The sequence below is a fragment of the Plectropomus leopardus genome, chromosome 5 (genome assembly GCF_008729295.1).
Source record: "Plectropomus leopardus isolate mb chromosome 5, YSFRI_Pleo_2.0, whole genome shotgun sequence".
Taxonomy (NCBI): domain Eukaryota; kingdom Metazoa; phylum Chordata; class Actinopteri; order Perciformes; family Serranidae; genus Plectropomus; species Plectropomus leopardus.
In genome coordinates this window covers 17,674,757-17,686,754 of record NC_056467.1, presented here as the reverse complement: position 1 = coordinate 17,686,754, position 11,998 = coordinate 17,674,757, and the positions used below count along the sequence as shown (strand labels likewise).

The 11,998-nt window shown below is 39.4% G+C and overlaps 1 protein-coding gene across 1 annotated transcript; it reads right to left on the bottom strand.

The window, feature by feature from the left end:
* Window positions 1-4,098: 4,098 nt before the first annotated feature.
* Window positions 4,099-5,325, bottom strand: LOC121943427. Its single transcript, XM_042486950.1, has 3 exons — window positions 5,308-5,325; window positions 5,077-5,208; window positions 4,099-4,656 (listed from the first exon to the last, which is right to left on the bottom strand). Exons 1-3 carry the CDS (start codon window positions 5,311-5,313, stop codon window positions 4,099-4,101), a joined length of 696 nt encoding a protein of 231 aa, XP_042342884.1. The 5' UTR covers window positions 5,314-5,325.
* Window positions 5,326-11,998: the final 6,673 nt, after the last annotated feature.

Here is an 11,998-nt window from a genome sequence, read left to right as displayed (position 1 = left end):
TTGTCTTAAACTGCATCCTTTCTGTTCATCTTCAGTGTTATTTGCTCATCACGAATGTTTCCAAGACACCCGCCAAGACAGCAGGATTACTGTGATGTTTGATGTGACCTGTCAACTCTGTGAAAGAACACAGAAAAAAATAAAACAGGTTGAGATGAACCCATGATATGGTATCCTCAGTCCGGAAAGAGCCACAATAATCTCACAGTAACATCACAGTATTTAATCTTGCAGCCTTTGTATCTGGAGGATTACATCTTAGGGAAATAGAAAGGGAATGCGAATTTCAGCATTATCCTCTTTTAAAACACCACATGAGAATCTATCTGTAAACATCAAAATAAGTGAGGACACACTGTGTTAAAGCTTTGAAATGCTGAGGAGTGCTGACAGAGTGAATCAACAGGTTTATGCAGCTAGGCTTAGCTGTTGGAGCAGATTTTAATGTAAAAAGAACAGCAAAAGAGGCCGCTGAGTGCACTCTTGTGTTGCTGTCAGCATCGGCAGTAGGCCGGCACTCTGAGGAGCAGACTAAATATGGCAGGCCTGGTTGAACCACATCCTGCAGATAAGGAAACCATAGCAACAGCAATGCAGCACCATGGTGACTACAGGGGGCCTGCTCAGCGACAGACCGCAGACACAGGAAGACGACAGGAAGCCTTACAGCCAGCCCCCTTTTTCTATTACAGGCATCTGGCTTGTTTGACTCACTTTTGACAGAAAGAGAATCATTTCAAAGAAAAAAGAGTACTGTGCTCTCATTCTTTAAGTGTGTTCAGATCTCAGGGTTTTCACAGCAAGTGATGAATACAGCACTTTTTAATATTTGAAGGTAAACTCATGAAGAGAGCACTGACTCTAAAACAGAAGAGGAAGAGGAAAGCATCAACCAGCTGTCTACATAAGAGAGTGATTAATTTAACTGTGTATTAATAAGTGGGTTGGAGAGAGCATGTGTTTGCTCACGTATGTACTCTATATGTCTGTGTGTGTGTGCAGGCGCAGGGCTTTTCAAGGATGCACTATGGAGAACAGATTTCTAGGGATTTGGAAGGCTTTCAAGATTATAACATGATTACAGCAGGCAGCCATGGATGAAACATGTTGGAAACTGAGATGTAAATCTCAGCTTGCGAGAAAAACCTCTTAACGCTGGAATTGGGTGAAAGTTGTTAAATCAGTGTTAGAGGGACTTCACTCATCTCTCTAAACATGTATCATATTCATTCTTGATCCATCTGCATCTTTACATCCAGCTCAAGGGTTTTCGTCATAAAATGTGTGAATTAGATTTAAAAAAAAACATATCACAAGAAGTCTGTGGCTATTAAGACATATTTAATTTTAAAAAATACTTAAGTCTAAAAAGGATGAGTTATATGTATGTTTATATGTTATGTATATATATATATATATACATATATACATATATACACACACATATAAACTTACATATAACTCATACATATATATATATATATAAAATATATAAAAATATATATATATATATAAAATATATTTTCTTTTTTTTTTTGCTAAATTTCAAATAATTTTCTTGTAATTCAGAACTTGTAACTCCTTTTCATGTTTTTGAGGGAAATGAAGTCAAATTGCTCATGTTTCAGAGGGTTAAAATCCCTGTCAGTGAGCACTTCTGCTTTTAAGATCCACCCCCTGACAGGGTGGCAAATCAAGGTGCTGATTAAAGAGCAGGTGCACCTTGGGATGGTCACTGTAAAAGGCCATTCTAAAATGTGTGGTTTTTCCTTGAAAAACATGTCTACTAATATGCACTGTCGCTGAGAAATATATACAATAAAATTAATCAGTAAGAATCTGGTGTGTCAACCATTTGCCTCATGAGCTGTGATACATCTCCTTTACATAGAGTGGATCAGGTTGTTGATTGTGGTCTGTGTGTGTCTGCTCAGTCCTCTTCAAAGGCTGTATGAAGTTTCTGGATGCTGGCAGGTACCGACTGTTTTCACAGCAGACTTGTCTCAGTAGGAAAAGCACAGGTGAAACTGATCACCTTAATTATAGCTCAGTTCCAGTAAATGACCTAGTAAGTTATTTGAGTGAGCCACCATGGATGCAGCTACTGTTATGTTATGTTATTAAATGCATCTGTCCTTTTCCTACGTGAAATGAGATGTCGCTTCCAGAGATTGTGTACAAATCCCTGCAACATGGAGAGATGCATTATTATGCTGTAACAAGTCTTGGTGGAGGACAAATGGCCTGACTCAGCATCTCTTTATGTGCATTCAAACTAAAATCAATCAAATTCACTAGTATCTATTGTCCTATGCTAGCCAATACTATAACCCCACCCCCACCATGAGGCACTCTGTTCACAATGTCTGCATTTAGCAAACTGCTCAGCCACACTGCACCACACATGCTGTCAGCCATCTGTCTGGTACAATGTAAATTGGGAGTCTTCTGTGAAAAGAACTTTTCTACAGAGTGCTTGTCTATCGAAAACTGAGCAGCCGTCCACTTAACGATTAACCACTGTCAGGCCAAGACCCTGCTACCCTCGTAAGAACAGTGAGCGTGCAGATTAAGCAGGTTGTTTGACTCATGCAGATGAGATTCTCTGAGATGGTTTCTGGTGGTTTGTGCAGAAATATTGTGGTTTTGCAAACCAAAGGCTGCATCAGATTTCCAGGTAGCTGGTTTTGCAGGTAAACATGTTGAATGTGGAGGTCCTGAACACACCAGTTCGGGATTTCCAGGCAGGTTTAATTTGAATGTTGTCTTTGGGCATGTCATTGTTTGCCTGTTCCATCTTTCCACAAGAGTCAGAGACAGTCGTCTTTGATTCTTTCCAACAGCTCGGGCCTTTAAGATTTAAGCTTTATTATTATTTATATTAAGTATTTCTCAACAGTGACAGGCCTCTTGAGATATATTTTGCATGAAATTCATATATTCTTTTGTTATTTATATCATATAAAAACATAAATATTCATGTAATCACATAAACATCACACAACGCAGTCTTCCTAAAAATAACCCTTGTTGATGTAAACAACTAGAGCAAGCATAATGTACCACTGCACACACACACAAACATGCACACACCCACTCGGCTCCAAAGCAGCTCAGAGTGGAGTTATATGATGCCATGTCCCACAGTGAGACATACACACACACACACACGCGCACACACACACACACACACACACACACACACACAGAGGCCAGATCAGTGGCACGTAGCAGCTAATCTAACTGATAAGGCATATAATCTCAGGGAAACACTGATCCACACCCCTCATATGCACACACACATACACACTGCTGCAGGGCAATGCTAGGCTCAGCCTCGGGGACTTGGCACAGATCGCTAAACTAACACTGATAGTAAGTGAAGACTTGTTCCATCTGACCTTCTGATTTGGCTCTCAGCCCCCTGTAGGAATACTCACTTTCTATTATAAGAGCCACAACCTCCTGCATCAGATAATCCATCGAACCAGAGTGGTGCAACGTAGACTTCTCTTAACAAGATTTCAAATTTAGTCACTTCTTTTAGTTTCACTTGGTTGATCTGTTGTTATAGAAAAATCACACTCCAATAAAAATGGCTTAGAGAGAAATGGTTAGAGGACCTGTGTGTGTTGTGTGAATACAAAGGGTGAGAGAATTGCTGGTGTATATTATTAAATATTCATGAAGATGTGTTGTGGGTTGTCAACTCTACAAGAGGGAGAGGTTGTTTCAGCCGGTACACAGAAACAAAAGTGTCACCTTGTGATCATTTAGCTGAAGTTTATTGTCTTAATTAGTAATGCTAATAAACAGTCTGTCTTAAAGGCCTTTATTAACTCCTACTAAGGAACTATTTGGACAAGATGACATCACTGCTCGCTGCCATAAAATATTTTTGTTCAGGATTGCAGAAAAGGGCACAGATTAGTTGTTTTTTTTTAAAAGCTGGTGCAAATCAAGACAGGGTTCACTCTGATAGTTCCTCAACAAACAAGCAAGAATACTCTACAGATAATACAGCTATTTTAGGGTTAAAATGAAAAAGCGCAACAAGGCAGGAGAAGTAGTTATTACATAAACACATTTAAACATTTCTCATCTTTGATCTACGTTTAGATTCTGATCAATAGACTCCCACATTTCATCAATATCTGTATGTCCAGTTGTGTTTCCTATTGTGATCTGACTGCTTAGCTCCTGCTTTTGTGGGACATTACGATGCAGCTGATCTTGGCTCTCCGGCATCTGGCAGTCCTGTACTGTGTCAGGGTTGTTGCTCTGGACAGTGTCACTCCTCTGCTGGTCAGAAATATGACTCTCCAGTTTATAGTTACCGAGACCTCTGCTCTCTACTCTTTGCTGGCTGTGACTCTTGCTAGCTAGAATACTGTCCTGCTGCTGGCTGTCAGCCGGACTGCAGCCACTGCCTTCCACGCCAGAATAATGCTCCCCCTGCCCCTGCTGAGTGGTGCTGCTGTCTGGTTCCATACTGCTTCTTGTCCCTTCATTTGACTTGCTGTCATGCTGGCTCTGTCTGATGTGGCCTAATGTGATTTGGAGCTCATTGAGGCGCTGTGATACGTAGCGTCTCTTTAGTTCCAGCAGGATTGTTCCATTACGACTCAGGCTTGGCATGCTTGTTGGTGTTGCCCTCTGCACAAGTATATATGACAGAGAATGGATTATTGAGTGGTGGTAAAATATATAAATGAAACCAAGCATGTGGTTTCAAGCAATGATGCAAATACATGCACAGATATTCATGCATAATGATTTACACATTTTTCTTTTTAGTCAGGGCTGAGTAGGAGCAAATGAACACGAGCTCAGCATGATGCTGGAATGATTGAATCCACTACATGAATCAATGTATATGTCATCTCCTGCATATGAATGTTATTCTATAATGTGTAGTGACAGGGAAAATAAATCTCAGCATGTTGAACTTCATAGGAAATAAAATATTAGCGGATAATTTATAAGCCCTAGACATCACGCAATTAAATTACCATGCGGACTAATGCTTTGGATTATGTAATCATATATTAAATGTGTAGTGTTCTAGATAATTACCGCAGAATGTTTGCCCCCACTATTCTCTCTTTCCTTCAGCCATGTGCTCATTTGAGCTCTCTTTTGTAGCTGCATGCTCAGTTGCAAGAAAGACCCATTCATGCGGTCAATTTCTTCTTCTATGCAGGACATCTGGGATAGAAGAAATGACAAATTAACGTGGTGCTGGGAGGACAACAACTATTCTCTAAAATTAAGTCTATGATGTTATGATTTGTAGAGGAGTGATACCCGCATTGGTGTTCCTTTTGGTGGTAAACCTGCTGAAATTAAACAAGATTTTAATTTTTCAGATTTTAAAAATCACCAAGCACAAAAGTTTGTCAAAAAGTTTGCATTGAAATTTAAAAACTGTTCTTTTTGCATTCTAAGGGATGCTTGCACAGCCCTTGGGGATGTCGTAACTCCAGTTCCATAATTTGCGTTTCCTTGGATAGCGAAGAAATTACCCCCCTTACTCTGCTTTATTTTTTTAATTAGTATTTTGTTATTATTTTTCCTGATTTATCTTTTTTACTCAGCTTACCCTAACATTCTTACCCTGACCCTAAACAGTCTCACTTGTCTTGCCTAAACCTAACCAATCCAACCAATGAATACAGCAATTACTAGTCAATCAAAGGGAGAGTAGGCTGGGTTATTCCTCTGCTACCCAAAGAAACAAAAATTTGCCTGGTCATTGCTAGATTGCATCCAAAATGGGGGATGTCTTATCAGTTTGGTTGATTGCAATTTCGCTAATGTGCACTCGCTAACATTATGTGTTGGTCGTGGCCTCAAATGAAGAGAAGCACATGGCTAATTATTATGAAGAATAATGTCATCGGACCACTGGGTGGTTGTCCGTGAGACCTTAATCCAACAGTCCTTCCCTGGATAGCATTATGTAGCGTTCCATGCAGCAGTGATATTATGATGGTAGTGAGGGCTTAAACCCCTAACAAGAGCAAGCAGGTGACTGTCGAATGGGTTGACTGATGTTTGCAGCTGCTAGTTGGTTACTGAGTAGTGCAATTAATCTTTGTAACTGCAGGGAGAGTGTATTTATTTATTCATTTATTTTGCAGAAATGGGACTTTAGAGCAATGGGCATTAGTTTTTGTGATAACATTCTGTCTGGAGAGGTTTTTGTTTTGTGTAGGGGACAGGGACAATATTTAGGAGGAAAGTCTTATATTTCTTACATTTCTTGCATAGCTGTCATGCAGAAAATTTGCATGCATATTTTCCATAGTTGCGTTGCACTGGTGGGAAACAGCCCAAAGGTCTTAATGGAATCTACATTGACTTATAGAATACAACAATTAAAATGCCTAATATGTGACTTTTGTGTACCTAGCAGAAGCGCCACCACTATTGCCCTAGAATAGCTCCAGTGCTCATTGACATGCTGCCTTTAAAGCCATGAACTGTGTGTAGTGGGATATTGGACCATTCTTGTGGAACCAAAGCTCTTTAGTTGATGAAGGAGGTGAAAATCGACTTCTCTCATTTTCTCTCCAGGACTTTCTATAATAGTGTAATGATGTTTACATCATGGGACTGGGGTGAAATGGAAAAACGTCTGAATTCAATCTGAAATGACAATTAAATGTGTTTATTAGTCTATATGGGTGCATTGTTTCTGTGAAATATGGGAATATTATGGGTTTTACTAGATAGCCCGCCATTATGGATCAGTGACTCCAGGGCAGAAAATTGTACTCTGAAAGTATTAAACCCATCACATGAAGAAAAAAAGTGAAAAAATAATGCTAGTTAGACCTTGATATTTTTCCAGAGTCCAGAGTTTGTGCTTTTAACACCAGTTTTTTATCTTGGTATGTTGACTATGAATGCCACTTATATTTTTTTTTAATTGAGCTAATTTATCAATTATCCATCCACCAATTCGTCTCTAAGTGGCTATATATTTTGATTTACAATCACTTTTATTTTTTGTTAATGCATGTTTGGGGCTATTGTCATATTAACATATTTACTTAGCAATGACAGATGCATAGTTTAGTGTAAATGTAAGTGCTAGGGTTTGCGCAAGTCTTGTTTTATCATAATATGTAGTGTATTATAATATTTACTGTAACTGTTACTGACTTTGCATATTGCCTAACCTAACTTTCTATTTTACCTAAAATTGTCTTACCTGTGTCTTTGTCTTCAGTTGAACTCTGTTTGAGGTTTGTGATGAGCTGTTCTAACTTGAAATATTTGTATTTCTGAAGTCTAAATTAAGAGATAGGCAGAAAAGTATTTGATTACATAATTTTGTTTAAAGAGTGTAGTATACTCTGCTGAATTTATCTTTCTCACTAACCTGCTTGCTAGTAGCTGTTCAGTGAACTGCGCTTCAGTGGGAACTCTAATGTTGAGAAATTCCTCAACTAATGCCCCGTGCTGCCTATCTGAAGCATCACATTTTGGCTGTAAAAAGAAAGCATAGTTATCCACATGCTCCCCTTGCAGTATGATGGATGATGTGTGAGGCTTAAATAGCACTCGACTCACCTCCGCTGTGTTCCATTTGAAAGAAAAGCTGAACAGCTGAAGGCTTAAAGCTGAAATGGCCTCATGGAGAGCTTGCATAAAGCTTGGGGGTTTTGATCCTGGATAAAAAAGGAAAACAAATATCATATTGTTTCCAAAGAAGATTACACACTTTGTGCTTTTAATGATGATTGCCTGTTATACTGTATTACATGACTGTTGCCAAACAACGACACAAGATTGGGACTCAGGACTGTCTTTTGTTACTATCTGATTACCTGATGCTATATAGGCCATGGACTGCAGAATAGCAGCGATGAAATGTCCCACGTGCTGAAGCTTTGCCTCGGACAGATAAAGGATTTGATTCGTCGCATCAAAATAAAAATCCCTTGAGCAATGTGCCAGCAGAGCCTCATTAGAGGACAATGAAGAAACTGGGATTGACTTTGCCAGAAGCAGAAGTACAGAGGGGAACAGGGGGCAGTTTGCAAGTGACTGCATCACCTGACAGCCAAACAGGAAAACGGCAGACTGTTGAGGTGAGAGTTTGTCCAGTGCAGTCGGGATTAGTTGCCCATCAACATTCTCCTGTACAGAATACTCTGTAGCTGCAAAAACAGATGGATGATGCTGCATTTTAGTCTATATATTTACCATAATTTGATGTTATATTGATTGTGAGTTTCATTTATCTTGCTGGGGTGTTGATTGGGGATTTTTTGGTACCATTGTGGAGATTTTGATTAGACTCAGCTGTGGTGAGGTTTTGTAGAGACTGTTGGATCTCCTGCACGGTCTTGAATAGAGGAGATATGCTGACCAACTTGGACAGGTCGTGGTCACTTAGACAAGGAGCTGTGCTCTGTGAATGGACTGGGGAAGACAGGATTATGTCACTGGGGCAACATAACATCCTGATGCTCTTGGAAATTCAACAAACCTTTGTCTTGATTGTTTCTTACCTGGCTCTGCCTTGATCATATTCGCTGATGAGAACTGAAGACATTATTTAATAGACAAAATTATTCTCCACCTAATTATTCCATGACATGCTACAAACACAACAAATGCCATTACCTGTGTGTAGCAGGTGTTGGTGTCACCAGGCTGTGTGTATCCAGCTTGTGGCTCACATTCCCTGGCATCATGAGGACCACTGTGACAATACAGGGGCCCAGGCAAATCCTGGCTCTGCCAAGCTTCTCCTGTCAGCCTGCACAAGAGAGCTTCCACTGACCTGAGAACAGCTCCCAGTAATGCTACCGAGGCCTCAGCTGTGGTGATGGGAATGTTCAGTGCCATGCAAGAAACAGTTCAGAGAAAAAACATTAAGGATGTGATAGTTTGCAGACTCTCAAAGCGCAACTACAGGAGATTTTAAGAGTGAAACAGGTGGACATGAGTCTTTGGGTCATTAAATATAGGAAATAACTTGTTTTATCCGAAGTTCAGGCACAAAATGTGATAATACTGTTATTGTGATAGTCTATAGGGAAAAGCCTGTTAGCAGAAAGGCTTGAAAAAGGGGAAAACAACATACTTGGCTTTGACTGAGAGTCCACCTACCAGCACTTTTAAAAATTACTCAGTATGTTGTATCTTATATGGTTAAAGCTGTGTAGGTGGTTTTCTATATAGCCCTTCCCCTGCAGTTCTCCCCTCTCTGTCCTAAGCCTCCACCGAGTGTATAACATATCAATCATCCCGATCATGATTGTGATTTGCCATTTGTCCTGTTGTCCTTTGAGATCACATACAGTGATCAAGGCTCTAGCTAATGTTAGCTACATAAACATGAACTAAAATTAATCGCACCATATGCCTTTGGCTACGATTTGCTCTAGGCTAAACTATTAGCAGACTTTTCCATCCATCTCCAAAATGCTTTGTCAATATTGACAAAGCATTTTTTTGGGGGGGGGGGTTCTTTGCAGTGTTTCACCATCAGAGTTTCACTATCTGAAGAGGTGCAGACACATCTGCATTTGTAGGACTGATAGGAACGCCCTCTTTCTGAAATGACCTGTAACTTTCCAGAATGTAAACCATTTCTTTAAATGTCTTGGTTTTATGATTTGGCATAGCCATCTTTTTTTTTTTGCAATAAAAGAAATATATTCTTAGGCCATTGCTCAGGAAAGATCATACCCATCATTGGGTTTTACCTGGTGTATCTCTCTCTCCTGCCCTGCTGTTGGATGGTTTATCCCTTATTGCATTATGGATTAGCAGCTCCTTCAGAAGACTCAGTTTTTTATGATCCATGTTGTCAAAGACATTCTGAAAGAAAATATGCGATTTTTAGTTTTTGTGGCACTACAAGTCTCGAAAATTACATTTCTAATGAGGAATTTCTTCTAGAATTAACAATGTTATGCCTTTATAATAAAACTTACCTTGAGTGCTTCAGTCTGTTGACAAATATTTCTATAAAACTCCTGTGTGTCTTTGCGATGTCGGGCAAGTTGTGAGGCTATGTGCAGGTTCTGATCCTCTAGTTTGTCGTACAGAGTCTTCACATTTAACTCCTCTAAATCACAACGGCCTGTCACACTTCCTAAATGGTAGCAGTAAATATCAATAATAAATAATCTGAAAGAAAATATAGAAAGCGCTTTCCTAAAGAATTGCAATTATACTCTCCTGATAAATGGCCACACCTAAATCAAAAGCTTCCTCAAATGGGCTCAATAACAATTCAGCAGAGTCTCTGTAGCTTTTTACATAGTCCAGATGGAACATGCAATGGATGATAAGTACTTGAATTTAAATTGCAGAGGCTAAACTAGAGAGCCAGAGATAACAGCACAAGTCATTAGAGATGTGATATTAGCCATTATTTTCTTTATCATCAATCAAATGGAGAATGGGCTGCTAACTGCTATCTGGTCATGCGTGATGGTTTCATAATGACTAGGCCAATGGACATTTAAACGCCCTATTAAGCGGCGTGAATAATGCAATAAGCACTAAGTGAAAAACAATAAAGCAAACCCTACCTTTAAGTTATTTCAAACAATATCACAGGCAAGAAAAGAAGAAAAACAATGGCAAATATATTGAAAACCAAGAGCCAAGAGGTGCAAAAAATTTTGGAAACATTTACAATGATTGATTTAGGACCACATTAATACACAGAGGTATGAAAATACAAAAATCGATGGGTGAATCATATGTATTGTAAACTCTATCAGCCCTAATAGCAGCATGGCTCTATGAATGGCAATGTTGAGTTGTTAAGTAGGTACAATACCTTGATGCAAACTGAATTATCTCAACATCTGTTTACAGAATTGCTATGAAATTTATTAAAGACATTCATGGTTCTCAGAAGATGATCCATGACATGTTTCATTGATGATCAAGATTTCAATTTGCCCAGCACATGGGTTTATATCTAAACACCATGGATGTATGAAGAGAACTGGATACAGTGTTTGAGGCGGAGCCCCATTCATCTCTATTAAAATTAGTGGAGTGTGAAGCCAAAAAAAAAGCTTGATTTCCACAGCATGAAATTACCCAGATCATCCACAGCAGGGGGCTATAGAGAAGCGCACTAAAGACTTACAGCTGCTGAGTAGCTCATTTTCGGTATAGCCCTCCCCTGATACTAAAACGAAAACAAAAAAACCCTGCACATCTACGAGAAAAGTCTTTCTGCGCTCCTGGGGACCTGGATGATGTAATTCATGTTTGGCCATGATGTAAAATTTAAAACTGGCTTCAAAGCCTAGTGCTGACAAGACATTACCATCAGCCTTGGCTGTACTTTGTGTTTAGTGATATATTTGGCAAATTTTACAGAGGTACAGAGCTTCATTAAGATGGTGAAAATAATAAATATTATACCTGCTTACCATCAGCATGTTAGCTTTCTCATTGTGATGATACTAATGTTAGAATTTAGCCCAAACAGATAAGTCTACACAGAGCCCCACAGAGCATGTCTTGTGTTGTGATAGGTGATTTATAACTGTAGACGGAAAGACCCAATTGTGGTCATTCCAGCATACAAGAGAATATAACTCAAACTATAATTTAGGATTCAATTAGCAAGCACACTGTTCACTCCACCACACCCACCAGTAACACCATGATGTCCTGACATTACTGCTACTAAATTTTTAAAGGGGTTTGATCTACAAACACAGGGCTTACCTCCTTTTGAAACAGCGAGCTCCTCAGCTTCTGCTCCCTCTCCCACACCCCTACTGCCCAGGAGGCCACCGAGGCTTGGGACAGGTATGCTTGGTCCCAAATAGAAAACCAATAATTTATAAGTAATGCTATGCTTTTTACATGGTTGATATAGAGAGGTTAACAGGAAAAATGAGAGAAAGAGGATTGTGACTTCCAGTATATCATCAAGGTTACATACTGAGGTGGGAGAACCAGAGAGACATCAAGTGATGTTTGACCAACTTTTGACCAA

Excerpts from the sequence above, each read along its gene's own strand:
- LOC121943427 (XM_042486950.1), bottom strand. Across the intron at positions 4,657-5,076 it reads GTGGGGGCAAACATTCTGCG|AGGGCAACACCAACAAGCAT; the intron begins GTAATTATCTAG and ends ATACTTGTGCAG.